The 18,167-nt window shown below is 39.3% G+C and overlaps 1 protein-coding gene across 3 annotated transcripts in view; it reads left to right on the forward strand.

Annotated features, from left to right (window-relative positions):
• LOC106904216 (neprilysin-like) overlaps positions 1–18,167 on the forward strand; it is a 58,021-nt gene that overhangs the window by 24,439 nt on the left and 15,415 nt on the right. For all 3 annotated transcript variants that reach the window (XM_088012000.1, XM_088011999.1, XM_088012002.1), the window contains 5 exons: positions 12,095–12,175; positions 12,775–12,870; positions 12,978–13,096; positions 13,795–13,863; positions 14,861–14,995. In XM_088012000.1, coding sequence (XP_087868126.1) covers positions 12,095–12,175; positions 12,775–12,870; positions 12,978–13,096; positions 13,795–13,863; positions 14,861–14,995 — 500 coding nt within the window. The remainder of the gene's footprint in view (positions 1–12,094; positions 12,176–12,774; positions 12,871–12,977; positions 13,097–13,794; positions 13,864–14,860; positions 14,996–18,167) is intronic.

Raw genomic sequence — 18,167 nt, forward strand, 5'->3', positions numbered from 1 at the left:
TGAAATAACCTGTGTAAGTGCATGTTTTTAGACTGCAGTAGAAAGACGAGAGTCCCCAGAGAAACAAGCACAGTGAGCACATAAAATGTACGTGCAAGAAGGCCCCTGGTAAGGATTCAAACCGAAGACCTTCTCGCTGCAGTGCAATCAGGCTAACGATTGCATCACCGTGCAGCTCCAGCATCCCAACAGCGGATACACAATACCGGGTAGAAGTTATAAATGAATAAAAATGCAGTTCAAAAGAATTTCAGAGAATACGGCGGTAAATAAATCTAAAATGGGATGTGGGGGTGGACGGGGAGGTTTGAGATCAGCTGATCCATTCATATTAATAGTGTTTTGAGAGGTCGGTTCTTTAATCTTTAAATCAGAGCGTCTGCCTCCCAAACCGGAACCGGGAGCGGCTTTCAAAGAGGGACCTGATTACTGGAGGTTCTGCCTGGCATTTTCCATTTGGAGACTCCAGAATCCAAAATAAGTTCCACTTACAGAGGAGGGGTGTGTGTGTGTGTGTGTGTGTGTGTGTGTGTGTGTGTGTGTGTGTGTGTGTGTGTGTGTGTGTGTGTGTGTGTGTGTGTGCGTGTGCGTGTGCGTGTGTGTGTGTGTGTGTGTGTGCTTAAAGATATACAGCTCAAGGGATTGAATATTATCGAGCCCAGTTTTGAAAATTTGACTTTTGGAAGTAAAATATTGAATTTATAGATGCGTATATTTGTGGTTATTTTTCTCTTTCCGTTTTATTTAAGATGAGACATTTACCACAGCTGCTGTTTAACAACATGATGGCTCCTATTGAAAATAATGAAAAAATAACTGCATATCATCAGCAACAGTTTAATGTTAAACAATATAAAAAGTCAATTTTTGTATACAATGTCTCTCTTGCATTGTAGGTTCCTCTCGGTTAAATAAGACATCAATAAAAAGTTCATCTTTTTCAGCAGTTCAGTCAATTTATTAGCCATAAAGAGTCATATCTAAAGAAATTAGCTCTTTAAAGTGTCATGGAAACTTAATTGAAAGGTAAATGAGCTTTTGTCCCTTCAACAGGCTGGGGGAGATTCACAAAGTATGAATTGCAGCTGAAGAAGGTTTTTCGCACCACAGCGGTGCGTTGGCATGTTGCAATAACGCAGCAATCAAATTGTTCTCATGTAAGACTGATTTCTAAGAAAACATACTTTTATTTTAATTTTTTTTGTTTTACTAGTTAAAGGCCATAAGCATCAAAATTGATGCACATAAATAAAATATCTCAATCTGTGTGACTCGATCAGTGCAACGTTAGAAAATGGCTTCTGCTTTGTTTCTAAAGCCAAGGAGGGCGTTTGCCTTGCATCTTCCAGCTGTAGCCAGATTTATGTGAAGGTTACTAAAACCTCGGGAGGGTTCAGATAAGAGCGGAAAACTCCTCCAGGTTTCGAAGGCCTTTAACGCCCCTAACGTTGTTTCCCAGACTCCCTGTGAGAAACTTTGATCGCTCTGGTCTGTTCTAACTAGACGGTCACTATACTGGGGTTATCAGACACCGGACATGTCTGTCTGCTGTTCTCACTCTCACACGGATGAATAAAGTGGTGTTTGAGTGAAAATGACCAATCTCTGCTTGGCAGCGAATCCTGACGGTCATCATCACTCAAAATGGCTTACACGTCAACTGTATTTCTATAATTTACTTGAATTCAAATTTAAGACTTTATTAATTAAATCATGATAAAACCCTGATCTTTCTTTTTGATTGGTGTTGGGACGACTCCTCTACTGGATGTAATTCAGGGGAACGTCACACACACACACACACCTTCAAATCAGACAAAATTAGTGTCAAACATTTGTGCTGGTTTGTGAAGCAAAAATGATCATTTGTGCCGCTATCATTTTAAAGATATCAAGGAATGTTTCCAGAGGTCATGAAAGGTCAACTTGGCTGCCCCATGCCTTCTTCAAATCAAACATAATCCGTGTCAATCAACTCGACTACGTTTGTACAGCAACAATTTTTGTTTGTGCTGCTCTGAAGATATTAATGAAAGTTTCAAGGTCAAAAGGTCAACCAGCTCCCTGCCCCCCAAATTTTACTAAATCAAAATGACCTTTAAACTTTCATTAATATCTTCAAAGCCAAAGCAGCACAAATAAAAAAATTTGCTGCACAAACGTAGTCGAGTTTGATTGACATGAATTTTGTCTGATTTGCAGAAGCTAGAAGGAGCTGGTAGACCTGACCTTTCATGACCTCTGGAAACATTTCTTGACATTTTCTAAAATGACGGCGGCACAAACAAAAAATTTTGCTGCACAAACCTTCACAAACCTGAGTGAAGATCAACTTCACTCAGGTTTTCAAGAACCGTACAAAAAGAAAACAGTGTTTTTAAATCCTGCTGCTCGGTACTTTCTGCCTTTTATGTTTTAGGCATGTCTCTGCTCAGGCACGACTGACTCTTAGCTGCGTTGGCCATCATTAAGTGCTGCAGAAGCTTATTAATCGCCCGTTCATTTCAGGTAGGTGAGCAGGATAGCGGTTCATGAGAGCCAGGAGTGAGAAACACTGCCCCCCCACACCTTTTTTTTTTCTTTCTTTTGTTCTCCCTCAAGAATTTCAAAAAGTGGTGGACTTTTAAACTTTATAACGGAGTATGTTGAGAGAGACAAACACACTATGTTAAATGACCTTATGGAATGGATTTGGAACGCAAACATAAATCAGTTGAGCTGGGCTTTCTGTAAGACCAAGATAAATGCAGGAGTCCCACAGCTTATTGGAGCAGCCCCTATATTTCCCTCTCCCTGCAGCACAATTAGTCCTTCCTGTCTGGACTAATTCTGTCTGTACACTTCCAGCTCATCCGGGGGAAAAGATTATTATCCTGAGTGGGAACATCTTCGCAGCCTTTGCCCTCCTTGTTTAGATGTGTGGCTTGAGAAAAATTTGTTTGGTTGTTTTTTTTACTTTTCAGCCATGACATTTCTAAGTAGGATCACATTCCTAGAATGATGATTCTCCTAATATGAAGTCAAAAGCACAGAAATCAAGAATTATAATGGGGGTTAAAATGTTGGGTAAAGGTTGTGTAAATGAAAACGCAAATGATTTTGTAAAATCTATAACTGCTACTGTGGCTGATTAGTGGTTACACCACCAAAAGAATCTTTATATACACAAAATCTATAATAATAAAAAAAAACTACCTCAAATTATAATTTTCAACTATAAAAACAGCATGAAATTGAAGTTATACAACACTTAAAACAATGGAGTAAACCTTTAAATCTCAAATGTACTTTTGTCCTGCTTTTTTTAAGTTGTACCTACTTGTTAACCAAGTGAAATTTGGTTAACTTTCAACCTTTTTGCATTTAAACATAGAAATGTAAAGCAGTATATGGCAAAACCAATTTGAAATCTCTTATGCTGGACAAAATGACAAATTTTGGTGGCACAAAATTATCAAATTCTTTCAAATACAACCTTGTGTGTTTGTGTGTGTGTGTGATTGCTTTAGTTTTAAACCTTTGTTGTGGTTAAACACGAGTGTTTTGCAGTCTGTAATCCAACCACACACACGTGATCCACGCCCTTTTGCGGAAGGCACCCTGTGAAGGGTCTCTGGGTTAGGACTTCATTACAATTAAACGAGCGCATGAATAGTGCATGCATGGTAATAAGTTGAAAAGGAGGATTAGGCAAATAACCACATGTATAATCTAAAGCGAGATGCATTCAGGCACGACGGAAAGAAAGAAAGCAGATTTAAAGGAGACACATTATGCCCCTTTTGCAAGAAGCTGACACAATTTCCAGAGTTCTTAGCGAAATGTATGAGATGCTTCGGTCAAACTACAACAGGATTAAAGTTTCAAAGCCCTCTTATCGAGCCTGTCTTCTAAAGTCCTTTGCATCTTATCCAAAATGGGGCATGGTGAGACACTTGACTCCAATCCTCTTTTCTATGCATGGAAAAAACAAAAAGAAAAAACAAAGCCAAAAGAAAGTGGTCAGTCTGACCCATTCAAAAGCCAAAGATAGACCAATTTATGTTCCCTAAAATGCTGACGTTCACATCTTCTGCCGTTTGTTCAGAAATGGCTCCGTATGTCACTTCAGGACCAAACGACACAACTGGTGATCAATGGGGAGCTGGGGCGGACGGTGCAGGTGGATCCTATTTTGAATATTATTGAAGGGTTTGTTTTGGAGTCATGTTAACAATGAAACTCAAATAGAATTACAAATAATCAAAAAATTTGAAGCATTTAAAAAAAAAAAAAAAAAAAACGCTTGGAAATGAGGCTTACAGCCAACTGCATCCCAAAATTCAGTTTTAGATAATTAGACTATTACTGAAATGATTATTTATAATATGTCCTGCACTATTATGGGGGTGGGAACAGCTGGATTGAGTCTTCTCCCACAAGCAGTCATGAATATCTCCAACAAGGGTTGACCACAAAAGCTCATTAAGGAATTAGATTTCTGAAAAGTATGAGCTAATGCTTATGCAGATCTCAATCATGCCACTGTGTACATCATTATTGGTTACTTTGTATTAATAAGCATGGTTATTTTATTTGAAAGCTTACATAAACATCCATGTATTTGGATTAAATTAAAAGTCTGTTTACCGTACCCTCCCCTCCCTTTACCCCTAGTTCGTCTGCAGTCGGGTCCGGTTCAGTTCGCTGTGCCCTTTATTTATGGAAAGTTAACTGAAAGAAAAATGCGACGCATAAAAACGCACCCATGGACAAACCGCTGGCTGATCTTGTCTGTGCTAAAACGTGTCGACGCACCAATTCATTCAAAAAGAGCAGCTATGCACTCTGTAGTGTGTGGACGTCGTTTTCAATAAGCTGGCAGTAATTTAGATTTATTTTGTCTTAGTCTGCAATAAAAATAATTTTCAGTTTCATTAGCTGTAAGCCATAATCCTCAAATTAAGAGCCACTTGAAACCAATTTGCAGTGAATGTTGCAGTTCACTCATCACATTGATTCACTCAGTTTGGTTCTATATGTAGCCAAGCTAATTCGCAACAAATGTTATCTGAAAGCACTTGACAAGACAAATGGTTTCGATTTGTATGCAGATATTTGTAATCAGATCAATCTAAATGAAATGGATTCCAGTTCAGGTTCATATATTCAGATACAGTGCAGACAAGTTCAGTTTATGCTAATCGGTGGAAATGAAAATGAATGTTGAATTGATTTATAGGGGTGAGTCTCTATAATCACACTCTGGAAAAAGTCACTGCTGGTCCATTCAGCTGTTTATCTGAGGCTTTAGCAGCTCTTAAGTTGCTCTGAAAGACGGATCGACTTTGTCATTTTACTAATCTGCACCTCCTTTTGTTTTTAGGGCAGGCGTTTTAAAGGACATTGAACAAAAGCAGAGGAACACAAGTCGCGTTTGCTTTGCTTCTCGGGTTTTATTTATCACACCGTGTTGTTGTTTGGTCCCAAACTTACAAAGCGGAATAAAGGATTCAGCTTCCCTCTTATTTTTTGATCTCGACTCAAAGTGACGTGAGTGATGTCCTTTCTGGACTCCAGGGAGAGTTCCTTTTCAGCTCCCTCTGTAATTTAAGATCCATCCTCTTTCCTGTATTGATCCCGGTGCCACGTTGAGATGAAGCAGGCGAGTGATGGTGTGCATCGGTTGATGCAACATTTGAGATGACACTGAGTGACAAACGGGGCTGATGCCATGTTCAGATGGGTGAAGGCTTGTCAAAGTCAAAGGGTTGTTCTACTTACAACATAATCCATTTCAGTTGGTAAACCTCTTAAAAGGTTTCCATTTTTCCTGCTTTCACTTTAAGACTTGTACTATATGGTGAACAAGTAGTTCTGTGTATCTCCATTATTTTGATTTAGCAAATTTGAATAACAAGTATAATTTCAAAAATCTTGTGTGCTATTGCTGCAATAGTACTTTTTGTTTTACACCAAAACAAATGGTAGAAGTGCATATTTCATGCGTCACACTGCAAATGTTAAAATATTTAAGAGGTCTTGTTAATGCCATCCTAATGCAGAAAGTCATACATGCTTAGAAAAGCTGTTTCTACAGAAGCAACACAGAATGCCTGATTAGAGAGCCAAAGACCTTCGATGTCCATTCACACCAGCCCTGTTTAGTCTGCTTTAATTGAATTCTACTTTGTTTGCCTGGAAGGTCTGGCATGTTTGGGGAGGTGTGAATGCAAAATCCAACTCTGACATGGAGCAAACGAGCAAATTTTGGTCCGCATAAAAACCGAGGTTTCGATTTGGTTGAAGAGAGTGGTGCAGTTCAAATACAAATGCCAAGGAAACATGGGGACTGGTGCAAAAGCAGGAAGTAGACCAAAGCACTGAGCATTCTGGGTAAATACAACTAAAACAAATGCTAGTCTAATGCTAGCAGGAGAAATGGCTTGTAGTCTTTTTACCAAAGAGAAATGCTACAACTGCTGAAATCTGACACTACCTGATTCCTGCTTAAATTTCAAGAATGTTGCATTCATGTGGTTTTCAGAGGTTTTTGCGTCATTTCCTTCAACGATGCACAATCTCCTTCGGGAGGTCTTGGTTCTGTACCAACGCAGGTGAGGGGTGGAACAGGTTTTTTCCAACTGGTTTGCATCGTTTGACACAATGCAGTGCGAAAGCGAACTGCACCCGCTGACAAGATCACAAATGTTGCGATTTTGGTCCACAACCCAACAGTCTAATGGACCACCAGGCGCTAAAGCTCCCTTAACTTCAACTAAACTCAAAGTGCTTGATGATGACCACTGAATGTGGAGGGAGAAGTTTGAATGGGGGTTGGAGGACAAATGGTATCCATTTGGTCTCGTCTTTATGGAGCCTTCGATAAGTTTTCACCGAGGGATTCCTAAACTAACTACAAACGGCAATAGAAGCGGTTTATTCACTGTGACACTAAAGTTTACTCTTTTTATACGTAAACATATTTCCAACACACTCGGCCTGTATGTTAAAACAAATTGGCATAGGACTGTGCGTCTTCCTAATAACATTAATTTTTAAAACGCAATACGCAAAAGGTCTTTTCCTTTCTTCTGAACTGTCATAAACAATAGCTGTTACAATCATGAGTTCAGTCATTAACATACATTTTGCATGTACTGAAAGTTTATTACAAGGCAGAAAGACTTGAAAGAGATTTACATTATGTATAATTCATGACTGTCTTCATAATGAATTCCAAATGGTTAATGATTAAAATTCACAAAAGGTCCCCACGCTGTAAATGGCAACAGATTAAAAAAACCCTAAATGTAGAAGATGAATATAGAAAAAAAAATCATTCTCTATTTAAGGGTCAGGGACAAATTGTCAGCATTATAGATAAAGAAAAAAAAGCTAAAAGTGACTTGGTGAGAATTGCATCTTCCTGACTGAGTGGGTTTTATTTTGAAAGGGCTCATTAGGGAGGGAGGAGTTTCAGTTTTAACTAGGACCTTTTTTCTTTTACTTTACATCTGCTTCATTTAGGACAGATTAACCAAACGCTAAGCAGTAACTGGTAATGAAATCCCAGTTAAATTAATGTGTACATGTTTTTCTTAAGTAGATGTTGTTGTTTTTTTTTAATCCACTGGAAAGAAATGTTTACACTACTTATAAGCTCTGTTAAAAACTGCACCTGTTACCTGCTTCTGTTTGTGGGTCTCGCAAAAAACGTTTCACATGACTCTCTTTTACAGCTTTGTTCCTAAATGTCAGAGTTCATACAAGCGTAAAACTCAGTTTAATCACTGGTTCTGAGGCATGTTTTTAAATAAAGAAAAGTGGCGGTTCTGGTATCATTGGGCATAAGTTAAGGATTTTGTACAAATTTGTTAAGTTATGACAGTCGCCCTTGTTCTAGAACTGGAAAAGCTTTAATGAAAACCACACATTTATCTAGACGGCATAAATAAAGACCCTGACCTTTGCAATCACTAGAAAATTTGCCATTTTTAAAAAAATCTCTTATGTTTTTTATCAACCTTTTTCTATTCATTATGTAGCGTTCTGCTTAACGAATCGCAGCTCCTGTTGCAAATCCAACCATGCAGCTCTGCACAGGCGAAGTCCTGCTGTCCTTCCCCCTCAGCTGCGCCGGTTTCCACCACAGCATCGATCATTCCTTTTGGTTGACTGCTGGAAAAATGCTCGCCCGAGGCAGATGCAACTGGCATCTTTCTGCCCACAACAGGTCTTCAGGAGGCAATGAACCAGGGCAATAAAATCAACCACTGGGGTTTCCGCTTGTTTCTAAATGGCCTTTTACTGTCACATCTGTGGAGCTGTGGCTCCCAGGAGAAAGGAAGCCCCGTCTTTCACTTGGCTGAAATACAAACACTGCCCTGTTAAAATGCCTTGTTTAGAAATGGTTTCATTTTTCAATAGATGACTCTGGTACTGCAATAATCTCTTGTGTTTTGTTTTAATTAGTGCAGAGTACACTTTGGTGCTCCAGGCTTGTCGGGTTAATACAAATTTACTTATTTAAAGGGAAATGCAAAACGATTCACACCTTGAACTCTTTGACCTCTTGCATGTTTTGTCATATTGCATACACTGGGGTCTTTAACTGGAATTTTATGTGACCAGAAATGTCCCCTCTAATTTTTTATGTGTCTGGACATAAAAAACACTGAGGACCGCTGTGGGCAACGTCAGATGTGCGCGCTGTGGCCACACACCAGTACAACACCGGTCATAAATCTGGGATCATAGCAAGTTGCATGGCTTATTAAAAGAATCAGATTACATCAACAATTTCCATTAGTTTGCTTTTAATATGAGAAATGTCCCCCACTTGAAATGAAAAAAACAAAAACATTGCTGTTTATGAGATGCGTAGAGTGTTGTAAGAGTCCCGCTTTAACCACGGTGAGAAATGAGACATTACACCTTCAGACATAACTTTTTGTTCACATTAAAACGTTCACATTTTGCACAATGAAATGTGTGCTGTAGGTTGTGATGCAGTATAAATTCTTGTAAAATATTTAATTGCACAGTTTTTTTTTTTCCATGTCTGTCCGTCTCACTTCTCCAATGGTTGTTTGCTTTGGTCCAGGTTGATGGCCCCGTCTGCTTCTTGCTGTGACTTTATGTGCATCAGCCGAGTCCAAATGTGCCACTTCAAGACGATTTCTGGATGCTGTTTCGATACGATTCGTTATACTAAATCCTCTTTAACAATCGGCACTGGATGTTTGAAATGTAGCGCAAATATCCACAAGCTGCGAGATCTCCTCTATGTCCTCACATCTGAGAATGTGCTGATTGAGCCCTGTTTAAGTTTCTGCTTCTTTATGTGCTTGAATTCAGCATATTGACTGTTTATGGCCTCCCATATACTGTGGGAGGGGGAAATTGGCCTCATGCTTCTTTGCCAGTGTAGAAATGTCTGCTGATCCACAGTCAAAACTGATGTCTGAGCTCAGTGCTTCAGTGTCAAATACAGACCACTCCTTTAATTCATCCTCTGGAGAAAGAGCATCCACGTGATCGCAGAGCTTACTAATAAAAAGACTAATCTCACCAGGATTTCTCAGGTCCCCATTGCCTCCTTGACACGGTCACTCCACTGTACTGCTCTTCTATTTGCTCAAACTCCGACAGCCATTCCATCTTAAGCGAAGCGCATTTCTTTTCTACTTTGGCTTAGTGACTTGTTGTCCCACTGCCCCTTCGCTTCTCGATGAGGTGTTTAGGAAAAGTCTTTTTCGTTTTTCGAGTGAGCAATACACTGAATCAATCAGAGAAATGCACATTTGTCTTTAGATATTTTATTTAGAAAATCAGAGTAAATATCAGTGTCTGAGAAAAGAGCAAGAGAGAAGAAGAAATGAAACTTAATGCATACAATTCTCCTTTTATATCTCATCAGTCGCATACACGGTGCCTTCCATCCATCTCTCTCCTGTAGGGAGTTTCTCCAAGTTTCTCCCGTCTCTGGTTAATTGGTACCTCTGTCCCTAAATCAAACCTGATTCAAAGGAGTTGGAAAAGGAAGAACAACATCTTCACTGAAACCTTCATCATCAGTTCATTCTTCCCAGTAAATAAGCAAAAGTTTTATTTTCCAAGACAGGCGTTAGCTTTTGCGTCTCTTTTAGTACCCTGCACTATTCTTGCCTAGCTAACCTGCACGATGCCACAGCGCGTATGGCCAAGGTACATACACACAACAGCATGCGATGATTGGCTGAGTGAACCGTAGCGTATCGTTGGCTGGACACCTGTCAGCCAGAGTTGGATCTCAAAATGGCACAGAAAAAATGTTTTATTCTGACCGTCATGAAGGTAAATGAGTTCACTTTGTCTCATATGAGCAGACAATGTTTGCTGTTTAGTCGACCTGACTTGAACCGCTCAACAAATATGCATTTTTCCAATGTCTTTCTTCCTGAAAAGTCAGATTTGTTTGAGGACCATCAGTTGCCCCCACCTGAGTGGTGGATCTTTTCAGCTGCTCCAGAGTCAAATTGTTGATTATTGGCCTCCATGACCGGCCAGCTTATGCAGACAACCACATCTTAGCAGTAGGCTCACAGTTGCACCACACTTTAAGATGTTTTCTAACTGAACCCTGCTTTAAACTTTTCCCCAACCTTATCCCTGAATTGCCTGCTATATTTCTTGTTCTTCTGGTTGTCCATTAATCTTCTCAACAGACTCCATTAACTAATCTGAAGGTAGCATGTTCCACCTGACCTTAGGGTATTAGCATAAAAAGGGGGCTGAATGCAGATGCATGCCACCACCTGCTTCAGATTTTTATTTGTAAAAGTTTCTGGTTGTAATTTAAAAGAATTGAAAAAAGTTTAAAATATATTGCACTTTTGCAGGAAACTTTATATTGGAGCATTTTATTTTAGGTGAATGACATCCACCTCAAAGTACAGTATATTACCTGGCCAAAAAAAAAAAAAAGTACAGGTTAGGCCTCTGAAATCAAGCTGAAGGCAGGATGATGCTGCTGCTCTGGAAGCACTTTGGTAGCTTATTTCACCCTTCTTGGATTCAGAGATAAAGATGGATTGAGAATGCTTGGAGGATTAGCCGAACCAGACGAGGTTTGTGAGGAGCGACTGGCTGATGAAAGGAAGCAAAAAAAATGACTGTAGTTACCTGGGTGCAGTCCCAGAAGTCTGAAGGAGCTTTTGAAGTGATGGGAACATCTTCAGAATGAGTGAGTTTTTATTTTTTTTTATTTTTGTCCTCCCTCTCATTTCCCTAAACCATCAAAAGCACCTCATCCTTTTTAACCGTCCAGATTGCGGCAGATGTCACGGCCGGACAGCAGGGAAGGGGGAGGGGGGAAGAGGGGTTGTCCAGTCACACCGTCAGTTCCCAAAACGACAAAAAAAAAAAAAAGTAAAATGAAAATTTGTAAAAGCGCACGTGGGGTCAGTACGACCCCACCGGGCCATCCAGAGTAAAAATAACCAAGTAGCTTAAGATTGCAGGAGAGTTAATGATTTTAAATCTATTCAAAGGCATAAAGTCGACTTGAACTCATGACAGCACTGATGTTTGTTGTTACAGGACGGTGGAAATTAAAGCATTGTTTTTTGTGGAAACTTGTACTGCTTTATAATGAGGCTTTTTGAATTTTCAAAGCGCCCATCTACAAACACTTGGCATTTCATTTTTAGTTCTGTTGCCAACAACATAATTAAAAAAAAAACAAAAAACAAAACAGAACCTGGATTGAGAAGTTGAACTTTGAAGTTATTTTTCCACTTTTTTTTTTCATAAAAAGTGAACCATGTTTTTATTTCTCTTCCATTTATAAATTACATATTGCCTCCTTTGTCAACAACTGCATTCCGTTGCCAGGGTTTTTGCAATGATTGCGTTAGTTTCCAGGGCTCTTGGTGACACTGGGACAAATTGATAACGTAAGCACCATCATTTCATTTGAACCTTTGCACTTAAAAACGGTTCTTCTTCTTCCTGCAGGCGTTTGGTGCTCCCACTCCCCCTCTTCTCCCTCTAAATTCCGACAGGTGCTCTGATTTCACCTTTATCTTTGTCCTTTTTTTTCATGTGTGCTTTTGTTTGTGCTTATATGCAGGTGTCCTTGAAAAGACGGTGGAGAGGGAGGCTGCTGCTCTCACCAAGGCAAAGACACTTTACAAGTCCTGCATAAACGAGAGTGAGTCAGCAGACATGAGATGTGAATGGACTAATCCATTTTAGATAAACTGTCATGTTTTGTATAGGCATCACTTTGTGCAGCTGTTGAAGGTTGTGCGTTTGCTTCAGTTTGCTGAAGATAATAATGTAATATTGGATACGTCAAACACGGTCATCTTTGTATTTTGTACATAAGTTGCACATAACATAACATTTGTATGCATGATCTAAACATTATAATGATCACCCAAAAAACTTGAAAATACTTTTTACTTAATCTGGAACTTGGAAATCTTGCCCCAGAAAATGTTTTTCAAGTTGTGGTAGTTTATGACCCTATTTGGAGAACTTGAATACACATTTCCTATCCAATAGTATTTCAAGACTGAACAGAAGGGTTCAATATATAATAAGTTTAAGTAAAAACCAAGAAGAAAAAATTTGTAAACTTTTGTTTGAAATGAAGATGTAGTAAAATTACAACATTTTCAAGGGGGTAAAAATGTGAACTTCAAAGGAATGAGCCTGAAACTGACTAGTGAATGTTGCTTTTTTTTTCAGTTTGTGTAAAATTACCGTCTGCAAGCTAATTTCTGTTTCATCAATACTGCACTGTAGGCTTAATAGAGCTGAGAGGAGGGGCTCCTTTGCTCGACATGCTGCCAGACATCTTTGAGTGGCCCATGGCTGTGGACAACTGGGAGGATGACTATGGTATTGCATTTTTTTTACCCTTCTTCCTCTCGCTGCCATCACGCTATAAATCACTTATTGCAGTTCTTCCCTCGCACATCCTCCTTCCTCCGATCTTATTTCTTCAGGGAAAACCTGGAGGTTAGAGGATGTCATTGCCAGGTTAAATGAGAAATATGGAACTCAACTCCTGGTTAACTTTTTCGTTGGTACCGATGACAGAGACTCCACTTCATACATCATTCATGTACGTATAAAGCTTGTGGCTGTAAAACCCCTTAAGGCGCATCTCAGTGCATTTGACTTCAGTGTGTTGATTTATTTTACTAATTTTGACATAGTGATGATTGAAGCATTTATTTTCTTGTCACAAATGTTTAATGTGGAAAACGATGAAATATTTGTCCTCAACCCTTACGTTTGTTTCCATTTTGTGTGCTGATTGATGGCAGTCAGGTAGCTGATAAATCAGGCGTATTAAATGATTTATCAATCATTTTATTTAATTCTTGGCAAAGTCTCTCTTGTGAACAAGATTTTTAAATCTCAGTTGGACAAACCTGGTAAAATAGTCGTTATTCCAGTCTATGCCAATCCTTGCTGCTTGAGTGCATTTTCCTGATGCACTTAATTCTTCCACTCAACTTTCTATTTATAGTTGGAAGAGGCATTTAGGAATAATTTTCTTTCGTGCATACATTTTTTGTTTTGTTTTTTGTAGTCTGAACACAAACTTCTGAGTTTTCACTCGCTAAAATCTACAGTCTTTAAAACAAATTGAAATGAACTCTTATAAAAATCTAAGGGATGGACGTCTCGGTATATGTTTTATCTGTCTACTGAAATACTTTTTGGTTGCATTCTGTTCAGCTGTACCTCTATCTCTTTATCCAGGAACTTGAATATTGTCTTTTTTTTCTTTTTCTTTTTTTTTGTCTTTGCCAGTTTGACCAGCAAACAACCCTTGGCCTCTTGTCCAGAGATTACTATGTCTGCGAGGGTCCCTATGCAGAGGTGTGCTGAAATGTTTTAGTCATGTGTAATTAACTCTCAACCAAAGCAGTTGAAAAAGTTCATTTGTGCTTGTGTTGGTTTATTTTATTGAAAGATTAACATGGAAAGCTGGTGTTCCATAAAGCCTCTGGCTGAAAATTAAATCGATATATATATATATATATATATATATATATATATCATGATAGACAGGAGATCAATATCTAAATGTACTACCTACATTTAGAATATCCGATATATAAAATATTCCCTGAACTCTGATTCAGAACCACACTGCATTCTGGGAGATGTAGGCAGAAGAAAGGCTACAGCTTCTCAGTCTCTCTCAGCTAGCTAATGAGAGGCTAGCATTAGCCTCTCATTAGGTGGGTGGCATCAACTAACTCTCTCGCTCTTTGGTTACCTAGCAACAATCTGTTGTGTAACTTGCACAGCAGCCGTTTCAGGTTTTGCCACCGTGCCTGATGACTTGCCTAAAATAGTATTTTATTTAAAAACGAAAGGGAACGGTGTGGAGTGAACACTGTGGATAAAACAGAAAAGCTCAGACTAACAGTTTGGCAATATTTCAAATAATTACAACAACAAAATTAGTGAATGAAAATGTTGATAGTCTATCGACTGATATGAACTGGTTTTACAGGCATGTCGCCCAGCCCATATAAAGCATCACTATCACAAGTTAACTTTTTTTGCACTGCTTAAATGCAATAGTAAGAATGTTTGGGTTAAACTGCAGGGAAAATATATTGCCTTTCAGAGGTCTGTCGTGAATAAAAAATAGGAGGGAAAACGTATTTGTAAGACAGACCAAGTGTTATTGGAACAGACATCCTCTGTTCTGGTTTTATTTCACAGCTGAATGTGAACAGTTGATTTGATTTAAAAAAAAAAAAAAAAAAAAAAAGGCAGCTGTAGCAACAGCTGGTCTGCGCATTGGTATGAGGAGACACTTTTGGTTTTGGTGAAACGACTATTGCTAACAAATGTTTTGCAGGCATGTCGAGCTTACGAGCAGTTCATGTTTGACCTGGCTAAGCTGATCCGTTCTGACCGGGGACTGGATATCAACGAAACCCACATAAGGGAAGAGGTGACACGAGTTGTGGATCTGGAGAGAGACATCGCCAATGTGAGCATTCATCTACAGTTCTTTCAGTTCACTCAAGTTGTAATGTGATGCCACATTTTGGTGTTTGCTCTTGTCTTTGTCTAACTAGAGGAATTTCAGTTTGTTTTTCCACCAGTAAAGGAGTGCATGTTAATGATCTGTTGCTCAAACCTAAAATACGTGAATTGGTCGAACCAAAGCTGAAGAATTTTACACTAAATTAAGGGCGGAGATGCAAAACAAACTGGGTATTTATTCATTTATTCATCTGATATCTTCATTATTCATCACACAAATTTTCCCTTAGTGATTTGAATTAAGTAAGTCTTATTTAAAGCCCTATTGGCACAGGAAAAACTTTCTCAGGACCCACTCTGTGTAATAAATAAATGAATCCCCAACATCTGCTTTTTATGTGGCACATTCACACCACTTAAGCAAAATCTCAGGCTTCGGATCAACCGAAGCCTGAGATTTACAGACCTCTCCCAGATGGACTGCACAGCAACATTAAAACGGTAAAGGTACTGTTGAGGCCATGGCCACAGCTTGGTCCTGTTACTGCCAGCTGTATGGCAGAAATTACAGACAAAAATGACTCATCTGCATCCGATTTTGCTCCTCCTCTTCAGCCTTTTGTTTTTTATGCTGTACATTACAGGTCAATGCGGCCTTCATGGCCTGGGACTCATTCTAGACGAAAGCAAATAAAAATGCACCAAGGAAACAAAAACTGCCTAATTATGTATCGGATCCCATCCGTTTCTTTCCAAATCACAAAAATGAATCTTCACTCTCATTGGATCAGTATTATCACAGGACCTCGGAGTTCAGTGGAAATGCAGTAGGTCATTTTTACTTTATAAATTACTGACGAGCCAATCCGCACACAGCAGGGTTGAAAACGGAGAGAATTTCTGTAATTACTACAAATAATTTTACCTAAGGACCACATACTATTCCATCAGAATAAGGCTTATGCTGATTTAAAGGTTCAGCTTCTATCAAAAAATTAACTCTCAGGTGTTTGAGAGTTTGGTTTCCAAACTGTTTAATTCTTCAGCTTCTCTCATCAGGACAACCATGATGAGAACAAAGAGACTGTGCCTAGTTTCAGGGTCAGATAGTTGTCTTATATTTTCAGAAATCCAAAATGTCCCTTTCTTTGGATTTAAAGACAGTTACTGACACTGATAATATTCAAGACATGGGGAAAATAACCAAAATCCTTGGCAGTATTCAATGTAAACAAAGACATGCGTGTTTGGGGAATCGGGTGGACTTGATCAGTTGGCAGCAAACTTCAGAAAACATGTGATGTAGGCTTTTAAGCAGTCAAACTGCTCTCCAGTTTTCCAACGTGTAACTATTCTACAGAGTAAAAGGCAGATTAGCATTGTACACATTAGTTAAACATGGATTATTTCTCAAACGTTTCTGAAAGTCTAATGTAGCAAAAACTAAATTGTTCCTGTACAATTTAGTTTGCATAAGAACATATTTGCATCCAGGGAAGACTTTGAGAGTAATTGTCAAAGATCCTGAAACCATTTATATTTCAAAGATTCAGACGCAATGTTGGTATGACACGGTTGCTGTGACTAAATTGAACCCTACCGTGGTCTTCAGAGATCAGGTCATTTGGACCCCACACGTTTTTTTCACTGTGTGGGGTCGCTCTCACTGCATGTCTTTTTGAGTTTTTCTGCTTTTTTTCTGTGTGCGTTTGTCGTTTCGGGAATTGATGGTCTGATGGGATACCTACTTCCTACTAGCCCTCGATCTGACCGTGTTACTTGCTGTACTCCTCCTGAGCCCGTGTTACTTGCTGCACTCCTCCTGAGCATTGTGCTAAGACTGCAGGAGGGTTAAAAGATCTGAGGACTTGGCTAAGCAGAAGCACTCAGACTGTAAGAATGCACAAGCCGCTTTGTTTGAGAGATTCACCGTTTTCAGTACAAAAACACGGCTCACTTATCGGTAGCTTGTGTTCCTGCTGTTACTAGCTCCAGGGGAGAAGGGATTTGCCATGGCTGTCATGTAATACAAGATGTGCCCCACTCGTGCTATAGATCAAGAAATGCAGACGTAGACGCCGTCGAACATTCTCTTCCTTCGGAAATGTAACCACAGTTAAAGATTTAAGCGACGTAAAATAAAAAGTAACATGCTGTGCAGCAGAAAGCAGGCAACTCACAGGAATAACTCTGCAATAGACCTTGTAATATATATCCTGTGATATACAAGGCTTTTCATGAGACACGTCTTTGTTGTAAAGGAAATTAAGAGGGTCTATGCCAGAGGTGTCCATAGTCTGCCCTCCAGAGCCGGTATGCTGCATGTTTTAGTTCTCTCCCTGGTGGTGGTTACTGCCTCCTCAACATGTTGGTGTTCTGCAGAGGCTTGCTAACGAGCCATCATTTGATTCAGGTGTGTTGAAACAGAGAGAACTAAAACGTGCAGGATGCCAACTCTTGATGGCTGCTTTTGGAAACCCCTGCTTTATGCAAAATCTGGCGCTCGTTTTACTGCTGCCACAGTGAGTGGGGGTGGGGGTGGGGTCTGGAGCAGGAGAAATGCTCCGTGTACCTGTTTAAATTCATGCAGACCCTTTGAATATAAACTTGAGCAAATTGCACTTGCTGCAGCTTTGTGGACCATTGACAACTCAAATGTTTTAAGCCATAAAACTGCTGGCATCCAATATTTTTTTTTCTTCTGCACTATACCTCTGTGGGTCCTTTGGGAAATTGAGAAATGGACACTTTCTTCTTTCTTTTTTTTTTCCTGTGGCAATGCAGACTTCAGTTTTTGGCCTTTGATGCCTCCTCAGTCGAGACTTTGTTCTGGTCCCTGTAGGCTGGACATATTCCTTATCGCCTAATTCTAACTCAAGCTTATCTCTGCTCACTAAATGTACAGCAAAAATCTCATGTATAATTAAGATCTTGTTTTAAAACGGACATTGTCCTGTAAACAGCTTTTTCAGACCATCTTCACACCCAAACGAGTTCTAAGCCATTGTGTAAGCAACTCAGTCGTTGTACGACCGTCTAGATTTAAATAATCTAGATTTTATTAGTTCATTACACTGAAGCTTTGAATGCATTGCAATGCACTCAACTTTTTTTTGTGTAACTTGGGATTTTGCTGTTTGTGTTTCACAGAATGTTTGCAGGAAATATTAAGCTGA

Source organism: Poecilia mexicana, unplaced genomic scaffold (genome assembly GCF_051168715.1).
Source record: "Poecilia mexicana isolate PSO_F unplaced genomic scaffold, ASM5116871v1 scaffold_13, whole genome shotgun sequence".
NCBI classification, from domain to species: Eukaryota; Metazoa; Chordata; class Actinopteri; order Cyprinodontiformes; family Poeciliidae; genus Poecilia; species Poecilia mexicana.